At 50.0% G+C, this 20,567-nt stretch overlaps 1 protein-coding gene across 2 annotated transcripts in view; it reads right to left on the bottom strand.

The window, feature by feature from the left end:
- The window catches only part of ANKRD33B (ankyrin repeat domain 33B), an 84,252-nt gene that overhangs the window by 12,704 nt on the left and 50,981 nt on the right, over window positions 1-20,567 (bottom strand). Inside the window, exons 2-3 of one of the 2 annotated variants that reach the window (XM_058715653.1) lie at window positions 20,435-20,564; window positions 2,648-2,788 (exon numbers count right to left, since the gene is read on the bottom strand). In XM_058715653.1, coding sequence (XP_058571636.1) covers window positions 2,648-2,788; window positions 20,435-20,564 — 271 coding nt within the window. The remainder of the gene's footprint in view (window positions 1-2,647; window positions 2,789-20,434; window positions 20,565-20,567) is intronic. The other variant, XM_058715658.1, reaches the window with a different exon arrangement.

The following is a 20,567-nucleotide window of genomic DNA, read 5'->3' as shown; positions in this document are numbered from 1 at the left end:
AATAGTAGAAAATTAAGATCTTCGAGAAGTTAAACACCAAAACCTTAGAGGGCAGTTCAGAAACCCCTCCGAAGAGCTGTCAGATTTTTATTTTAAGAAGGACTATAGAACAAGCTGGAAGGAGGAATGCATATAAGAAGGAAAAGATTCTCTTCTTTTTTTCTACCCTTTCCCATTTAAATTACTGACATCAGTGTTTCTCAACAAGAGGCCGCTTTACATGCCCAGGGGACTTTTAGCAATGTCTGGAGACATTTTTGGTTGACTGGGAGGGTGCTAGCATCACCTGGTGGGGAGAGGCCAGGGCAGGTGCTGAATATCCTACAGTTCCCGGGATGCCCCCCACCCCCCATCACCACAAAGAATTATCCAGCACCAAATGACAGCAGTAAAAAGATTCAGAAGCTGCGAGCTATGTGCCCACGACCCTCGGCAGGAAAGTTTAAGTATTTCACCACGGGGATATTTTTCAAGGGGGAAAAATATACCACTGCTTTTCATTCATGTGACAATTACTGAGCATATAAATTCACAAGTAACAATAATAATAACTGCCATTGACCAGAGGCTTCTTCCACGCTGGACATACACCCAAGGGCTTTCCACACGGGAGTTCATTCAGTCCCCATTACGACTTCCTACAGTCGTTCACCTCCTGTCCCAGCAGAGGCCCAGGGCGTTAGGTGACTGGCCCAGGTGTAGAGACAATAAACGAAGGGACTGGAATCAAGAACCAGGGGTCCTGGCTTCCAAGTCAGTTTCTGCTGACCATTCATTCTGCTCGGACAAGGAACAGTTCAGGGTGGGTGGACCACAGGTCTGCACCCGTGAGAACCGTGCTGGACTCTGATGCACAGGGCCCAGGAGGAGGGCACAGGCAAGGGGGAGGAAACCTAACGCCATGAAACCTAATGCCAAATTCATTATCCATAACCGAGGCCCTGGACGCGCTGCTCTGAAGCAGGCCCATCCCTCAAGAGGCCCCAGAGGCATTTCTGCAATCCTGTAAATGCTTAGCGAACGCCTGAAACTTCCATCAGACCCAGAAAAAAGGCCGAATGACAGCCAACACCTGGGCATTTTCCGGAGTGACGGCAAGGCAATTGACCTAAGAACAAAAGGGCCTGTAATTCAAATTAATTCATCAGGAAAAATGAAGTGATGTGATTAACACCATAAATGCTTGGGTAGAAAAGGAAATTACTAAAAACCTATACTCAATTATAACTAAGCTCCAGAAGCAGTAAAAGCAGACGAAGCCTCCCCCAAATACAAGAGCATCACAAACACCGGTTAATTAGGAGGAAGCGTCTCTTTCCTGCTATAGGACAGGCAAGGCCTAAACTCGTCTGACTGCTGTATCTCGCCTTTCAAAAATGAAACTGTCAGAGTCAAAGCACAATCAATGGGACTAATTCTAATTATGATCTTTTTTATTTCAATGAAAGTTTTCCTCTTCGAAGCCTGCCATCACTTACAGGATTTATTTTTCTCCCAGTTTCTCCTAAACCCTCAGGGTAAAGCAGGAGAAAAAAAAAAAAAATCCAAAGCAAGCGGTGACTCGTATAACCCCAATCCAATCACAAGGAAAATGACAGGGCGAGGACACCATACAGGCCAGTTTGGAGCCAGGCAGGTCATGAGCAGGGAGGTAAGACTGAGAAACTGTCACTGACCACAGGACACTGGGGACAGGTGGCAGTTACATGCGGGAGTTACATGGATGGGATCCTGGAACAGAAAGGGGACAGCAATGGGAGAACGGGTGGAATCTGAGTAAAGTCTGGGGTTTAGCTAAGAGTCCTGAACCAACGTTGGCCCCCCAGTAAGACGTTAATATGCAAGAAACAAGTGAGGACCAGGTGGGACTCTGTACTGTCTTTGTCACTCTCCATTCATCTAAATTATTCCAATAAAAAACTTAACTTGGAAAAAAAAAAAGTCCATTAAGCGTCTGACTCTTGATTTCAGCTCAGGTCATAATCTCATGGTTCGGGAGTTCGAGCCCCGCATTGGGCTCTGCGCTGACCATACAGAGCCTGCTGGCGATTCTCTTTCCTTCTGGCTCTGCCCCTCCCCACCCTTTCTCAAAATAAATAAAATAAACAAAGAAGAACAAATATGGGCAGGAAGGAGCTAAGGGTGAAGGACAGCTCATCAGGGAGCAGGGAGGGGTTTGCTATGGGGTGACAAGTGCTGTGACCTCCCACCCCACCCTGAGGGGTTTGCTTTCCTTTTTGTTTGTTTCAGCTCAGAGGATGACGGCTGCACACCTCAAAGAAACCATTCTTGGCTACATCTGCTAGGCTTAGTCTCTATGGAACTGATCCCTCTCGATACCTATTCTTTTTTTATATAAGCTTATTTATTTTGAGAGAGAAAGAGAGAGAGAGAGAGAGAGAGAGAGAGAGAGGACACAAGCAGGGGAGGGCCAGAGAAAGAGGGAGAGACAGTGAATCTGTCAGCACAGAGCCTGATGTGGGGCTTAAACTCACGAACCCATGAGATCATTACCTGAGCAGAAGGGAAGAGTCAGACACTTAACCGACTGAGCCACCCAGGTGCCCCGTCAATACACATTCTTTCAAGGGCCAAAATCAGCACTTCCTGAGACCCCTGGGACCGCACAGGGCAGGTAGAGACATACCTGCCAACATCAGGGCTCGGATGCATTCCGTCCGGCCCTGCATGGCGGCTTTCATCAGGGCCGTGAACCCAAACACGTTCCTCCTTTCAAGGTCAAGGCCGGGAAAATAGTTCAACAAGTAGTTGGTGATGGTGGCATGTCCTGCAAAGAGAATTACACACGTTTACTGACCACCTTCCACAAGGAGTGTGCACCCCAGTGAAGCATTCTTCCTAGAGAGAGAACGTCCCATGGTCGACCTCCCAGGCCAGCCCGCTTGCGGGGGGTGGGGGTGGGGGTTGCCTCTTAGACACAAGAAATAATTCTCACGAAGTCCGGTAAACAGGAAGACACAGGGAGCCACCCTGGTTCACTCTGGTTCTCTTTGGCCCGCCCCCGTGAGGGTTCAGCTGTCCGTCAAACTGGTAAGGAGGGAGCGTGGGGAGCCAGTGAGCTGTGGGGGTGGGGGTGGAAACTGAGCTGAACTAGCCTCCAGCGACACTGGCTGGTGGGGGGGGGGGGGGGGGGGAAGGTTCCGGATGCTGTCAGCTCCCAGCAGGAGATGCCAAGGCAAACAGATGCAGAACGAAAAAGGAACCTCAGAGCCATTTCTCAGTGCTCCCAAAGAGAAGGTCACCATCACACCAATAGGATACGCCCGTTCATGCTGTCACTGTCCATTACCACTCAGCCCTGTCTGTCTATCTGTCCGTCTGCCTGTCTCTCACACACACACGAACAGGCAGACAGGGAACTGGGAAAGATTGCTACCCAGACCCAGCCATAACCTAAGCTGGTCAGAACATTCATTTCAGAATACAGATTTTCCACTCCCACCCCAAAAAAAGAATACAGATTCTCCCCTTTATCACCTTGCACCTCCAAAAAGGACCCGATTTTCTGCTCATTCCCAAAGGGGCTCATCAAAAGCCCACAAGTTCTTGGATCTGGGTGAATAAGGAGAATGCCAGGTAAAAAGCATTATTCCCGGGATTCTCCTGGCTCAACCCCAGAAAACCAAAATGGAGGGGGGAGCTCCTCAAATACAGCTACCGGGGCCACATTAAGAGATTCTCGGGTCAAATAAACATGCTGCCCGATGCCCACCGCTATACTGAAGTCCTAGTGTGAAATGACACCCTGCGTCCCTCCACTTCAGTCACCTAGAGCAGGGTCCCAAGCTTGGGGCTAGTGACATTTGGGGCCAGATTATTCTTGTTGCAGGACTGCCCTGGGCATTGTAGGACGGTTAGCAGCATCCCTGGTCTCCCCCCTTAGATGCCGGTGGCACCCACATCTCTCCTCCTGCCCAGGTATGACAACCAAGACTGGAAGAGTCTGCACCCGAATTTTTGTTGACAGCGGGCAGCCATGAGGCCTCACCTCCTCTGCCACAGCCCAGGTCTCATGCAGCGACTGTCCTAGAGTCAGCCAGGGTTGGAGGGCGGCGGGGGGGAAGTGGCCAAATATTGCCAAATATCCCTGGTGTTGGACAAATGCCCCCTGTTCAGAGCTCTTGCCCTAGGGGCTCAGATCTCACAGTTTGAGGCCCAAACGCATGGAGGTGGGAGATGGCTTTCTCTCCACCTCCCCTTCACCTGGGCCCCTGCATCCGCAGACCCTCCCCGCAGCTGCCACCTGCACCCCGGCCCCTGCTGACTCAGCTAACCTACGCTGGAGACGGCAAGAGCCTGCAGGACACCGTCTCCTGGGCCTCCGGCTCTCCGAACCCCCCCATTCTTTCCAGCGCACACATGCTCCTGGGGAACCCCCACTGTCAGGCTGCAGCCATGGGGCCTCGTGGACACTCCAGTGCTCTCTGAGGTTAAGTAGGTATCACCTCCTCCCCCAAGGGAGGCCTCTGCACCATGGGGATGCCAGACCCATGAGGCCACTTCCCCCCCCCCCCCCACCGCCCTGGCTGACTCTAGAACAGTCCCTGCATGAGATCTGGGATGTGGCAGAGGAGGTGAGGCCTCACGGCTGCCCACTCTCGACAAAAATTGGGGTGCGGACTCTTCTAGAAGCATTACTGTCCACTTACCACGGACCTCAGCCCATCTCCTGAACTCATGGCAAAAACTGAAAGGTGAACCATGAAGCTTTCTGAGAGAGAAACACTGACTAACAGCACGACCTTGCCGGGAACAAGCCAGAGACACACGGGTGCCACACACCAGCCGTGACTCACAGTTTCCGACCAGCTCGTGCTTCGACTCACTGTGCCCTCCGTTGTCATCAAAGGTGCCAGAGAGGGTATGACGCCAGCCGCCAGGTGCCCAGAGCAGCTTAATTGCTCTAAACTGTCAGGGACAGGAGGGTCCTTTGATCTCAGTCAGGTTTGTCACCCAGCTGAATGCTCTGCGGCACCTGTCACTAAGATTTAGCCAGGATCGAAGTGAAACGAATTGCAATTCGTTCAGAGCCATTTCTTCTAAAATGCGAAAGCGTGTCTGTCATGATTTGCACCAGGATGTCCTTTGCACCAATATATCCTAAACGCTTTGAACAGGCGGAGAGAGGAAAATTTGAAAATCCACACTGCAAACAGCCCATTATACAGAACTGTTCTGCTTGTTATGTTGAGCTCGGAAAAATCAACGTGTGGCTGACGCCTTCTGACATCCAGGCCTGAGCTTCCAGTGACCCAGGAAATCCATCCTGCCTCCCCACTGGCTTTCTCAGGATATCAGAATAATCCCTCTTTAACACAGATGGTCTTGTTCAATGAAATCAACAGTGGACAAGATGCTTCTAAGGACATAGAGATATTAACCTGTCTTCTGTTAATAACAAGACAATAGGTCCAAAATGGAATCACTATGCTAAGTCCTCAGTCACCAAACAGTTTTTAATTACAGTTTGGCTCTCCCAGAAACGGAATCTTAGAGCGAACAGGAGAGGGGCAGAGAGAGAGGGAGAGAGAGAATCCCAAGCAGGCTGTATGCTGTCAGGGCAGAGTCCGATGCAGGACGCAATCCCACAAAGCGTGAGATCATGACCTGAGCTGGAATCAAGAGTTGGAGTAATAGAGACAGATAGACACAGAGGACAAACACACACAGCCTTGCTTACATAACCAGAACATGCACCACACTGAAATCTAGTTTGAGCCCCGTCCAACCTTCTGGGATTAGATTTAGTTCCTGAAGTCCTTGGATGAAACCCTTTCAAAGGATGGGCTCTCCATTGAGACCCCCAAAGCAACCCCCATGAGCTTTACCCTGCCTAAGAGAAGGCCACAAGTGACCCAGGGGCTAAGTGAATTCTGGATGAATTAACTTCAGTGGTATGATTAAGCAACAGCCTAGACAGAGAACTTAGTGCTTAGAAGAGCTGGCTGTGAGAACACCCAAGTTCAAGTCCCAGCCTGCCACTTAAAAGGTGGGTGACATTGGGAAGGTGAGCCAACTTCACTGAGTCCCTGTTTCCACTTCTAGAAAATGGGAGATAATATCGACCTCACCGTTTTTGAAAATTACAGACAGTGTGTGTAAAAAAAGTGCCTTGCAGAAAAATTCCAGGTAATTCATGCAGGTGTACACTCTGAAGGCGGTGGAACGTAACAACCCGCTCCTTACGCGCGGCTCTGCAGAGCGACTTCCTTTCAAGGAGACTATGGTGAGCAGGGAGGGGACAGCGGAGACACTTGACGAACAGAACAGCCTCAGCCAGGTGACCAAGGTGAACATCCATGGTGGTAAGTCATGTTGACGGCCGTACTGACAAATATTCTGTGCTTCACCAAACTTCGGTTGGGCTCCTGAACCCTCTCCCTGACCCCTCTGTGCATTTCCTTAGAAAATCTAGTTTTAGAACTCCGTTCAGTTTGACCAGCACCCCACCCTCCATATCTGATCACGGTCCTCACCCTCCATACCGCCCCCCTGCCCCGGGAATGACAGATCACCCTGTCCTGTCTTCAGCAAGAATCCTGTTACCTCAGTTTAGCCAGAACTCCCTTTACCCTGGATATTCTTCTGAGTGATTTTCCACCTGCTGTCCCTCACCCTGTTCCTTGGCTATAAATTCCCACTTGCCCATGCTGTACTGGGAGCTGAGCCAAACCCCCTCCACCATCTGCAAAATCCCATGGCAGTGGTCCCTGTACCTATCTCAATGGTCCTGAATGAAGTCTTTCGCCATCTTTAACAACTGTCACTGCATTTTTTTTTTTTAAACAGGACCTTTGGAAAGATGTGACGAGAACAGTACTTTCCTCCGTGGTCCTCCCCGTCAAAAGTTACAACCCTAGTCTAACCACGAGGAAACATAAGGCACACCCAAACTGAGGGATACTCTACAAACTACCTGACCCGTACTCCCCACACCGTCAAGGTCACAAAAACAAGGAAAGTATGAGAAACCATCACAGACAAGAGAAGCCTCACATGACAACTAAATGCAACGTGGAACCCCACACAGGACCTGGAACAGAAGAAGGGCATCGGAGAAAAGCTGATAAAGTCTGAGTAAAGAACGGACGTGAGTGAATGGTAATAAAGCATCGATAATGTTCATTCACTGTGTCAAACGTATATCACTAATGTAAGATGTAACCACAGGGGAACCGGGTGTGGGTATAAGAGACTCTCTGTACCATCTCTGGAGCTCTTCCGTGAGTCCAACTGTTGTAAAATCAAAAACGTGTTTTCAAAAAGGGGGATCTAGCATGGGGCCACTCGACAAGAATACAAGGTCAGGACAATGATTCTGGGTGGGCAGCTGGGTGTGGATCCTCTCCCCGCTGCGCCCAAGCCTTCCTGGGCGGTGGGTGGGCAATGAGCCCTGGGAGGGCAGGCGGGTGGAGAGGCGTGGCTGACTTTGAGGGCCCCTGAAGACCTGACCGGACAGGCCTTGATGACTGGCTGAGCCAGGAGCAGAGACTAAAAAGCTGAAGCTGAGTTCTAGTATCATTCTGGCTCCAATATGGATGGCCAAGAGCATCATCACTGAGTGCGTGTATGAGGGTGGAAATCCATGACAGCCGTGGTGCCCATGGATGGAAAAGGTCGCCTGGATCCCCCACCCAGCCCACCTATGCTGTTTCCCAGCTGACTATCCCCCAAGTCCCATGTGGAAAATTTTTAACTCTCCCACTGCTTTTTTTCTTTCTTTTTTTTTTTTTTAATGTGGAACTTCACGAATTCACATGCCATCCTTGCACAGAGGCAAGGCGATCTCTGTATTGCTCCGCTTTGAGCACGTGGCTGCCGAAGCGAGCACAAACTTTCCCACTCTTAAACCACCTACCTCCCAGCCAACCCCACTCTCAGGAGATGACACACCCTCTACCTCACAGAGGGAACAGAAACCACAAGAAGGGAACCCCCCGACTTTTCCTCACCACCCCCACAAACTTCCCCACATCCACAAGCAGTCTCTCGTCCTTCCCTCCTTAAGAAAAAGGAAGGGTGACTCTTCTATTTAAAGATGCCAATCTCTCCTCCCCTTCCAGTGCTTTAAAAACACTCTCTGCCCACTTCTGTGGAATATCTGTGCTACTGATGACCTCCTCTGTCTTCAACCTCTCCCTCCTAGCAAATCCACTCTGATTAGATTGCACTGATGGCTCAAATTTTTCACTTTGTCCTTTGTCACATGACTTCACAGTTCTTCTGTTAAGAAAAAACATTGGCTGGGGCGCCTGGCTGGCTCAGTCAGTTGAGTGACTGACTTCGGCTCAGGTCATGATCTCACAGCTCGTGAGTTCAAGCCCCACGTCGGGCTCTGTGCTGACAGTGCGGAGCCTGAAGCCTGCTTCAGAGTCTGTGTCTCCCTCTCTCTCTACCCATTCCCCACTCATAGTCTCTCTCTCTCTCTTTCTTTGTCTCCCAAAAATGAATAAAACATTTTTAAAAATCCATGTTAAAATAAATAAATAAATAAATAAATAAATAAATAAATAATAAAATAAAATAAAATAAAATAAAAGGCATAATGCAAGCAGAAGCTTGAAACGCACTTACTTGGCTAAACTCCTTCTCGCACATGTGCCTTAGCTATCTTCGTAAGAAAAACATGCCCAAGCCAGCCTGATGGTCCCAGGAGGAGGACAGGAAGCCCATGGAGCAGACCTGCCATAGCTGGAGTACACAAGCACACTCTAGAACAGGGTCCAGCTCACTCACACACATGTGAGCCAAAGTAATCTAGATTATCTGATCCCCGGTCCATTCAATGATGCATGAACAACAAATATATCTTAAACTAGAGTTTGGGGTTGCTTGTTATGCAGCAATAGCTAACTGGATATTCATGTGAACGGGTCTCCCATCTTTAAAAAATTTCATACATACGGGGCGCCTGGGTGGCGCAGTCGGTTAAGCGTCCGACTTCAGCCAGGTCACGATCTCGCGCTCCGTGAGTTCGAGCCCCGCGTCGGGCTCTGGGCTGATGGCTCAGAGCCTGGAGCCTGTTTCCGATTCTGTGTCTCCCTCTCTCTCTGCCCCTCCCCCGTTCATGCTCTGTCTCTCTCTGTCCCAAAAATAAATAAAAAACGTTGAAAAAAAAATTTTTTTTTTTAAATTTCATACATACATATGACTGTCTTAGTCCATTCAGGCTGCTGTAACAAACTGCCATAGAATGGGTGGCTCAAACAACAAATATTTATAGTTCACAGTTCTATTGTCTGGGAGTCCAAGATCAAGATACTAGCAGATTCGGTCTCTGGTAAGAACTGATTCTTGGTTCATAGACAGCTGTCTTCTTGTTGTGTCCCCACATGGCAGAATGGGGGAGGGAACTTTCTGGAGTCTCTTTTCTAAAAGCACTAATGCTATTCATGAGGGCTCCACCATCATGACCTCATCATCTCCCAAAAGCCCACCTCATAATACCATCATCTTGGGGGTCAGGATTTAACACAAGTTTGGAAGGAACACAGACATCCAGTCCATTGCAATGACCAGTAATAATCCTGTGAACCTGTCTGCCCATTCCAGCCCCGACCTTCAGTCATCTGACTTCTAAGCTCAACTTCCTGAGTCATCCACTCTCACTCTTGCTACTTACACTCCCCAAATCCTCCTGAAAGTACTTTCCATCCAATGACCATGTTGTAGGGGAACCCAATGGCTATCAGTCAGTTTTCCTCTTATTTGACGTCTTCATAGTTTACCCCTTGTCTTGTTCCACTCTTTCGAAACACTCTTTTTCCATGGATATCCTGATAGTTCACCCTTCTGATTTTCCTCCTATCTCTCCAGCCACTCCTCAATTTCCTTTATGAGAGTCTCTTTTCTCTTCTTCCTGAAATGCTGTTGTGCCTCAGATGCAAGACTAAGCCCTCCTCTTATCCATACACTCTTCCTCGATGACCTATCCGTTCTCCTGGATCCAGATATCACTCTAGAACTCCCAGACTGCTTATCTCTAGCTCTGTCCCTCTTCGTGACTTTCTTAGCTAAATATCTGTCTAATGGATATTTCATCTTGAGTGTCCCACAAACAAATCAAATCCAAAACAGGTTTCTTTGAAACCTGTTCCTCTCTCTCACATTCCTTATTCAGTGATGAACATCACCAATCACCTAGGTGTCCAAGCCAGAAATCTGGGCTTCGTCTTCAGCCCTCCCTCACTTTTCCCCCATCCAAAGTATCATGCAATTCTGCCAACCCCATCTCTTAAATATCTTGCAAGTCTATTCTTGTCTCCCCATCCCCATAACTACTCCCTGATCTGGACCATCACATCCCCAAGGGCTACAGCCCATCTCCTAACTGTCCTCCTTAGTTCCATTTCTGCCTTCTCATCAATTCTCCACATTACCAATATGATAACTCCAAGAAGAAATTCTTCTGATCAAGAAAACTACTACTTAAAACCCTTAATGGTCTCTACTACTTCATAACTCTTTAGAAAGCTAGTTCCTTTTGGGGCACCTGGGTGGCTCAGCTGGTTAAGCATCTGACTCTTGAGTTCAGCTCAGGTCATGATCTCAGGGTTCTGTGAGTTCACCTGCACCAGACTCTGTGCTGACAGTGCGGAGACTGCTTGGGATTCTCTCTCTCTCTCCCTCTCTCTCTGCCCCTCCCCTGCTCGCCCTTTCTCTCTCAAAATAAATAAACAAAAACTTTAAAAACAAATAAACACTTAGCTCCTTTTAATCTGGCCCTGCTCCCTGAAAGGTAGCAGAAGATGCCACCCCAAATTATGCTGCTTTGATATATATTATTTTAAACTGAAGGCAGACACAAGGAAAGCTCCCTGTCCTCTCCCATTTGCTTAAAAGCAGGACACAAATTTCCAAAAGAGTCCCTCCTTCTCTTTGTACCAGGAAGAGAAAAGTTAATTGCTGAGGCAGCTGCAGATCTGCAGATCCTATCAGCTTGGAGAGGCCCCAGAGAAATCTACATGACAAACTTTCTAGTCTTTAGCTACCATTAGTTTACCTTCCCACAGAGTACCATCCCTGGAAGCCTAAAACTACTTTGTTTTGTCCTGTCATTTTTCCGCATATTTGTTCTTTGCTCAAGATCCCATAGAAGCCGGAGTTCTAAGTCACCTCTTTGAGTTACTCATTTTTCCTGGTTATCTCCTGTATGTACATGAAATACACATGTTTATAAATTTGTTTTTCTTCTGTTACCCAGCTACTTGATAGGCCATCTCTTCCAATGGAAGCTCTTTGCTGGTCCTCCAAGCCTGAATTAGGCACATGAACCATCCTTGTATCCCAGACCCACATTTCCATGTGGCTGCGGATTCCCACCACCACTACAACCCTCATGACCGTGCTCATACATCCAAAACTTCCAATTGACAGCAAAATAAAAATATATCTGGAAAGTGATATGGCTCAAGGATTACTATCTCTCTCTTGGAAAAAATTCACTTATCAAAAAGGTTAATCACCAAGCTATAACCCACATAAGAATTATAAGGACATGGAATTACATTGTGTAAGATTTACATGGGCATCACAAGTATTAATTGCTGATTAACTCAACATTTTATTGAATACCAGTTTTGGGCTAAGAATCTTGTTTACTCCTTTATTCGAGGGAAGGAAACAGACAATAAACCCGTGCTCCTCTAAAAATGGGAAAATGTTACAGGGTTTGAGTTGTCCAAAGATTTGACTTAGTTTGACTCCAGGTACTTGAAATGTACTTTTCCAAATTTCCAAATCAGGCCAGTAGAGGGAACTGTTGACTTTGGAAATGTCACATCCAACCACAGCTACAAGAGCAAACAGATGCTCCCCAAGTGGGGTGGGGGGGGTGGGGAGATACCGAGAAGGGAGTGTGAGAAAGTCATTGACGGGCTTCCTCTCAGTCTGCGGGGCAGGCAGGTGTCTGAATGAACAGCAGGGTGAGCTGTTGCCTGGAGAGGCACTGCAGTGGCCAGAGAGAAGGGCTCAGGAAACGGGAGTTTACAGGAAAAGGCAGGGCAATGCTAGGAAAACCCAGAAACCTGCCAACCTCTACTTTCTTAATCAAAACACACAGAAACCAAGAAAAAGGAAAACACTTCAAAAAACTAAAAAGAAAAATCAGAATGAAGTCAGACTAAAATCATGACCGTGGGAGGTGATAACAGAATAAATAAACTGAAGAGGCATTTATTCCCGGTTTCGAGCCGAGTCATGCGTTCTCCTCTGAAAGGGGCCCTCCCCAAATCCGGTTCATGAGCCAGGCCTTGCACGGGCAGCCTGAGCATCCCCCCCACACACCCCCAGCCCCAGTCCTCACTGCCACTCTGCCCTCTGCAGTAAGAGGCATACAGAATGTCGGGCCAGCTCTCAGTGCATTTCCTTCAGAACTGTAAAAATAAGTTCAAGGAATCACAAGTTTCAAGGACGCCAGAGGTTACTTAGACCCAACCAACTCTATAGTGTCACCAGCTCAAAAAGACGCCTGCTACTTCCTCACGTTGTCACACTCCTGTCAAAGAGGAACGAGAAACGGAGAAAGGAAATGCCTAACTCCATTCCTGAGACTAACTCATTTCTTTGGTTACTTAACTTTATATTTTTTTGTTGTTGTTGGGGCGGGATAGAGGTTGAAATTGCTGGCTAAATGAGATAAGGGATTACTTGAGGATTTATTTTCATACACTCTCTCCATTGTAAAGGCCTAACACAGATTCAGTGGGATTTTTATTATGCATTAAGTATCTGAAGAGGTTAGACTTCTTAGAGAACCATTCAACAGGCAGATCAACGGTATTTGCGTCTTAATTTATACTCATGAGTGCTGAGTGAGTGCGGTAGAAAGCCAAGACCCCCGACATTCAGTTCAGTTGTGATATCAAATAATATAAACATTTGGTTGCTTTAAAGTTTTCCTTAACCACATGGATCCTGTTGGGGCCAACGTTGACCAGACCAAGTCATTTGGGGTCATTCTGTCACCCTTGCCAGTGGCTTGCTTTGGCACGGGGCATGTAACACAACCCTGGCAGTGAGATGTAAACAAAACTCTGTTGGAGGCTTCTGGAAATGTTTTCCTGCCCTAGAGAATAGGACACAGACAGGGATTTGCTCCCCCCTCCCAAAGTCTCCCTGTGTTAGTCTTGGCAGCATGAGGGAAAGGTCAACAGCACTTCTGAGAAGCTGGCTCCCCGATCCTGGCCTCTCGGAGCCGCTCAATGAAGCAACCGCATCACCGTGGCCTTCAGACACATCGTGTTGCAAGATAAGGCAGCTTCTTCGTCATCGAAGCCCTGTTTCACTGGGTGCTCGGTCAACTGCGCCCAGAAACATCATAGCAGATCCTGGGCTGCCGTGAGAATCAGGCAAACACAAGTTCAAACCATAATTCAGGGACTGGCAAACACTAAAGATTGATCTTTCCCAGGGTTGGCAAGAATGCCCTTGGGAACTTGGTGGAAAGTATAAATTGTTGTGGTTTTTTTCTAAAGGCCCCTCGGCAGCAGCTATGGAAATGTGTGTGTCCTTTGGCCGAGCAATTGAGTTCTAAGAATCCAACCGTGCATTTCTTCCCCTTCCTTGTCTGCCCCCACTTTCGGGCGCAGAGGCTGGCCTCCAGAAAGGGCACCTGCCCATTCTCAGCCCTGAGGTCTCTGGTGTGGCTCAGCAGGGGCTGCGGCAGAAGGAGAGACGGGGGTACTCACCCCTGCCTCCCACCCCCCTCCCACCCCACAGACTGCCAGCTTCCCCTTCTCAGTGTCAGGTGAATGAACTGAGGGGCAGGCCTCTGCCTGGGTCATTCTCCCAGGGTCCCGCCTCTGCAGACAGTCCCCTTACAATTCCTCACTCCAGCCATCTGACAACACCTGTTGCTCAATACACCCTCTTCAGAAATGCACCCCCAGGGCCGCCTGGGTGGCTTCACCGGTTGAGCATCTGACTTCAGCTCAGGTCATGATCTCACCGTTCCAGAGTTCAAGCCCCGCATCGGGCTTGCGGCCGTCAGCACAGAGCCTGCTTCAGATCTTCTGTCCCCGTCCCTCTCCCTGCCCCTCCCCTGCTCATGCTCTCTCTCTCTCAAAAAAAAATAAACATTAAAATATATATATATGTATATTTTTAAAAAATGCGCCCCCAGACACAAACGACCTCACTACAGCACTGTCTGTAACAGGCTAACTTAGACCCCACGTGCACTACACTCAAAGTTTGGGAGGCTGGATTCTGTGTGCTTTGGCTCACTGTGGGTAGCCCTTGGATGGCAAGTAATTGCTAAATAAATATTTGTTTTAAGAGCGGATCTGCTAGAGAATGGGTGAGTTACAGTTTCCTGAACTGCCTCACAGTTACTGGACACGGGGGGCACGGCCGTAGACACACAATCGTACTCAGGAGTGTCCTGCAAGGAGAGCAAGGTAAATCTTGCGTCCACGGGTCGATGTGAAAAGATCTCCTGGATCTACGAAGTGGAAAAAATTAAAGCCAACGTCTCTATGGAATTATCCTACGCACGTAAATAAAACGCACACGCACACACGTGTGGGCCTGAAAGGGAGACGCTGAGGTCTGGAAGTGTAGGCGGCTGGTCGATTTGTGAGACAGAGAACGTGAGAGAGGGGAACACGACCTTTTTAAGAAAAAAAAAAAAAATACTTCCGTGGTGATTTTCTACTGTAAGCACGGATCACTAGGCATCTTTTGGAATTAAGAACTCACCAAATAAATAAAACTGGTTATGCAATTGGGGTAAAATGGGACACGACCATGTCTCAGCTGAAAGCTCAAATAGCTGCTTTCCTAAAACAGCGGGGAAAGGCACGAACAGATTCTCCGCTGCTTTCCTTTATTCTCGCTTTAATGACGCCTCTGTGTCCCTCTGACTTCTAACCGGGCCGCATGGCTTCCCCAGCCTTGAATGCCCATCGAGAGACGTCCCCAGTCACTGCAAGCTATGACAGCCTCCACGACCTCAATTCCCTGGGGCACCTGGGTGGCTCAGTCAGTTAAGCATCTGGGTCATGATCTCGCGGTTTGGGGGTTCGAGCCTCGCATTGGGTTTTGTGCTGATAGCTCAGAGGCCGTAGCCTGCTTCAGATTCTGTGTCTCCCTCTCTCTGCTCTTCTCCCCGTGGGATCCCCAGACCAGCAGCAGCAGCAGCATGGGCTGGGAACTTAGTGAAATGCACATTCTCAGGCCCCTTCCCAGACTTTTTCAATCTGAAACTCTGGGGGCAGAGCTAGGCAATCCTTGTTTTAACCAAACCTGCATCAAAACACAGATTACCCACCCCAGGCTGGTGATGAGAACCAGGCTGTGTTGTAAGGTCCCAATGTTCACAGGGACAGGGGCAACCCCTGGGGGTCCCGTCACCACCTTCAGAAACAAATTAGGGAAAAATCACTTCCTCCTTTGAGGCAATTAAGACAAACAAGGAAATGCTTTTCAGTCAGATTTTTTAAGGTGGCAAAAAAGCCCCTCCCCTCCCAGCACCCCCCAAACTAGTCAGTTCTAAAGCAGGCTTGGGGCGGGTGTCCCAGGCGTCAGAGCCCAGGAACAGGGAGGGGGAGCCAGGTGGAGAAGAGGGTGGGGCCGGAGAAGTGGCCTCATTCCCAGCTTGAGCAACTCAGTAAGCAAGTTAAGGATCACGGACACCAGCAGAAAGAGAAAACTTAAAAACAAGGAAAGCGGGGCCCCTGGGTGGCTCAGTTGAGCGTCCAACTCTTGATTTTGGCTCAGGTCATGATTTCATGGACCAGGAGATCAAGCCCCCGTGTCGGGCTCTGTGCCAACAGTTCTGAGACTGCTTGAGATTCTCTCTCTCCGTCTCTGCCCCTCCCCTGCTCATTTTCTCTCTCTCTCACTCTCTCTCTCCAACCAAATAAATAAACATTAAAAAAAAAAAACAAGAAAAGAAAATAGATTTTAATGATATACCCATTGTTTAAGGAGATACAAGAAAAACCATGTACACATCAAATTAACCACGGCTACCTCCAGACAACAGAGCTGGAGCCCTGGGAGTGAGGGAGGAGCTAGGAGATTTTCACCCTGAACTCTACTGGCTTTCTGTGTTGACCTTTAGCTGCTTATGTGGTTTTCTTCCAAACACTGTGTGTTCTATTTTATACTCAACTGAGTGGCACACCCCCGGTGCCAGGCGGAGAAAGTGTCCAGGACAGCCATCCTGCTGGACCACCCAGTCCGGGTCACGGCCTGGGCACCTGCCCACTACTCGTCTACCCGTGGTGCCCATGTAACTAAATACACCCCGGCCATGCTTGGATCATCCCTAGTGATGTAACCTCGCCACAACCTGACCCAAGCCGGAGGAGAGGCTCCAGCAGGGACCCCCAGCTCTCTTGAGGTCAGAGTGGGGGGCCATGAGCACACAAGTCTCGTCCCCTTCCCTGCCTCCCACGGGTGACCAAAGGAGTAGAGAGAAGGCAGCAGAGCTGCGGGGAACCACAAAGGGACCGCTGGAGGTGGAGACGGATGCGGGACGCAGGGGAGGACCCAAGCAGCCTGTCAAGACCTTGGGAAAGTCAGCAGCGGCCCAAACGAGAAGGGCGGGGCCAGAAAGAAAGGTGGGCTTGGGGGGGGGGGCACCGAGACCCACCCAGCACACAAGGCCAGACAGGAAGTCCCTGGTGGTCCCAGCTCAGAGCGAGCACGCGACGGTGGGGGCTCATCCTCATAACACAGGCTGCTGACCCACCACGCACAGCCTGGAAATGAAACCACAGGGACGAACCAGGGCTGCGTGTAGCCCCCGATTCCTCCGCCTGCACCGCAGGGCCATGGGCCCTGAGCCTAGGCTCAGCGGCCCCCCCTTTGCTGGGCCTCTCTCTAACCCTGAGAGGGCCTACGTCATCTTCGACTTAAAATACATCAATTCAGGAAAAGCACGGTCCCTGCCTAAGGATGGGTGTTACAGAATGAATGTTCATGTCCCCCCCCACAATTCATATGTTGAAACCCCAAGACCCAGTGTGACTACATTTGGAGATAGGGCCATTGTGGAAATAATTAAAGTTCCATGTGGTCACAGGGGCGCCCTGATCCAATTGGACAGGTGTCCTCGTAAGAGGAGACGCCACGGGGCGGCTGGCTGGCTCAGTCAGTTGAGCGTCCGACTCTTGATTTGGGCTCAGGTCATGATCTCAGGGTCATGGGATCAAGCCCCGAGTCGAGCTCTGTGCTGAGCACAAAGCCTGCGTAGGATTCTCTCTCTCCCTCTGCCTCTCTCCCCTGCTCTCTCTCTCTCTCTCTCTCTCTCAAAATGAGTAAATAAACAAGTAAATAAATAGGAGGAGACACCAGAGACCTCACGCTCTCTCTCCACAGAGTGAGGACACAGCAGGGAGGCACCATGTACAAGAAGCCAGGAAGAGAGTCCTTACCAGGAACCAAATTCCCTGACATCTTGATCCTGGATTCCCAGCCTCCAGAACTCGGAGAAACAAATTTCTGTTGTTTAATCCCCACCCCCAGTTTCTGGGACTTTTCTTACAGACGGCTGAACAGACTGACCCTACACATGTTCAAGACGAATAAAGTAAATGTAACCCAGTGAATGGCAGAAAATAAACTACTGAAGTAATATGCAGAATTTACCCAGTGCTTAAAAGGATAGGGAAAAGAAAAAAAGGAGAGAGAAAGCAGTGATGGCAGGACCAGGTGACTTATTCTCCCCCTAAGAGGGAATCTCAGGAAGAAAGAACAAAACAAGGCGGGTAGTGTTTCAAAGAGATTAACAGAAAAGTGTCTCCTGCAGTAAAAATATACCTAATATAAGTCAAAACGAGCACAGAGAGGAGCTTAGATGTAGGATAGTTGGGGAGGGGGTGTTTTCAATGTCAAGGATGAGACGGGAGATATTTCCAAGTCTCAGCAATACCTAGGTATCAACAAAGACACAAACACAGGCTGGACTCCCACTGATTCCCCTGCAACACTCAATGAGGGAAAAAAAGGGCAAAGGACAGATTGTTGCTCTAATGTGAACACAAAATGCATTTTCTTCTTTCAATTAAAAAAATTTTTTTGATGTTTATTTTTGAGAGAGAGAGAGAGAGTGCACACACAAGTGTGAGCGGGGGAGGAGCAGAGAGGGAGACACAGAATCCGAAGCAGCTCCAGGCTCCGAGCTGTCCGCACAGAGCCCCACGTGGGGCTCAAACCCACAGGCCACGAAATCATGACCTGAGCCGAAGTCGGACGCCTATCTGACTGAGCCACCCAGACATCCCAATGAGACATTTTGAAAAGGCAAGAATTCAGAAGGTGTCTCACGGGTATTAAACCACAACCAAAATCCGTAACGCACACAGAGTTCTTGCCAATCAGCAAGAAAGGAAATCTCTTCCTACTGCACATTCTCCTAGTGTTCACGCCTGGTCTGTGCCGTGGACCCCACTCTCCACCCACCCCTGACGCCCCGATCTGCCCCCCATGGGAGCACTGGAGTTTGGAGCTCCAGACCGTCCACCTGCCGCGGAGACCTCTTACACGTGTCACGTCTCAAAGGCCTGCGCACCAGATGGGCCCGGTGCTTCCCCACCTACTGCTCTCCGTGTACCCCTTTGCATCAGTCATCCCCTGTCCCGAGGCTAGAGGCCATCCCAGCTGCCACCTCCCCTCCACCATCCACATCACACGTCACTTTCCGCCAGGCAGCTTTTTTGCTCCTTCTCTGCCTCTGAAACCGCTTCTGGACTCCCAGGATTGGTCAGCCCCTGGCTTCACACACCCAGCCTCATGGCACCCAAATGGATTTGGTACCTAGACCCTTAATGATCTGGTCCCCATCTCCTCACGGGACCACCCCTCACCTCTCCTAGTCACACTCAATCCTACTGCCACATACAGTGCCTGAGAAGTGCCGGGCTCCCTCCTGGCCCCGCGCCTTTGGGTGCCTCGCCTGCCACGGCCTCCCTCCGAGTTCCTTGGCACTCAGTTCAAGCCCCCCTCTTGCACGACCCCTATCCTGAACCCCCAGGCCCATTCCGCCCACACCACCCAGTGCACCTGCCGTCAGGGCTCCATCAGATGCCTACCGAGCTGGAGAATTACTTGAGGGCAGAACCGCCCTTGACTTTGGCATCCCTGGTTCCCGGCCAGGGGGAGGGGTTGAATAAGGAGCCACGATCACTGAATGCCTCACGATAGCCTCTTACACCTTTGCCGTTCAGGACACTGTGGACCTGGGCTTTACAAAGCGTGGGGTGCCTCTATGAGGGCAAAGCTTCATACCCTGAAACCTGCTGAGGCGAATGGGTGTTCGCACAGCCCGGCCCCTACGTTTGGGGAATTCTCCGCTCACCCGCCTCGACCGAGAACTGCCAGATGCTGGCTTTGCGGGCTCCCTGGGCTCCCTGGGTCCGAGTCACCCACGCTGGCTCTGACCCAGAAGCTCGTGATGCAAAATATGGGACTGAGAGGTCTCGCTACGGTGGTAGCAGCAGACGCTGTGTTTCCAGAATCAATGTGCGGCATGGCTTGGGCATCTCTGCCAGCCTCCCAGCCCCGAGTCCGACACTCAACAGCTCCCAGCGACACGGTGAGGGGTCCTACATTCCTGTAATAAGCGAACGCCTTTTCTTCCCGACTCAGCGGGAAGCGGCTTCTTTGCGACTGACAGCCTGACTGACGAAAGAGATTACTCTCGGAAGCCAAGAGTTTGGCTCTTGGCCACAAAGTGGCCACAAAGTGGTCAAGTGACAAACCCACTCAAGGCCACAGTTACAAATGACGCGTGGTTCTGAAGGGATGAGCACAGCTTTGCGTCTGTCTCCCACAAATGATGCTAGAAGAGGACAGCCACAGGGCACTTGGCGGTGTGGGCAGAAGTGCCACTCCTGGCAATGACCGTCTTGGGCCAGAGGACACTCAGTGGGACGCACACCTGCCGAGCTGTCTCCCCAACAGTCCTGCCTTGTTGCCCTGACACACCCTCAGCAGGCAGCTCCTTCCTGGCTCGTCTTCACGCTGCAGGCAAGTGTCAGGTGACCTTGTAAATACGCCAATTTGATACAGTAACTCTCACTTGTGTCTCCTTCAGCTAGGAGTCCACCAGCCTCTCCCGGCCCCCAGCTCCAAGCACCAAGCACCGGGTGGGGCGCGAGGCTCCAGGTGAAGGATGACAAGGCCGGGTGGCCGGTGCAGCGTCACGTTCGGGCGTCAGGGTGAGGTCCGCCCAACGCTGAGCTCTGCACAAGTAAACTCTGCATCGTCCCGAATGCACTACGATGATGTGTTTGCATACTGAGCAGCAGTTGCTTGCACCTCTTACTCGGAGAACGGATTTCTGATCAATTCCCGTCTTTACAATAATCTCACGAGCTGAGTTCATGTGCGGGGCCCCCCTCAACCCCACCACCGGGTAGCTGCTCCCCAGCCTCGGCTCTGGGAGGGAAGAGCTGGGTCTTACCTGCCTGCGCAGCCGTGATTAGGGCCGTGTTCCCCTCGCTGTCCTGCCAGTTGACGTCAACGTGGGGGCACTCTGCTAAGACCACAACAGTATCCACAAAGCCGTGGTAGCAGGCGACAATAAGGCCGGTCTA

The sequence above is a fragment of the Neofelis nebulosa genome, chromosome 1, assembly GCF_028018385.1.
Source record: "Neofelis nebulosa isolate mNeoNeb1 chromosome 1, mNeoNeb1.pri, whole genome shotgun sequence".
Taxonomy (NCBI): domain Eukaryota; kingdom Metazoa; phylum Chordata; class Mammalia; order Carnivora; family Felidae; genus Neofelis; species Neofelis nebulosa.
This window is presented reverse-complemented; position numbering and strand designations above follow the sequence as displayed.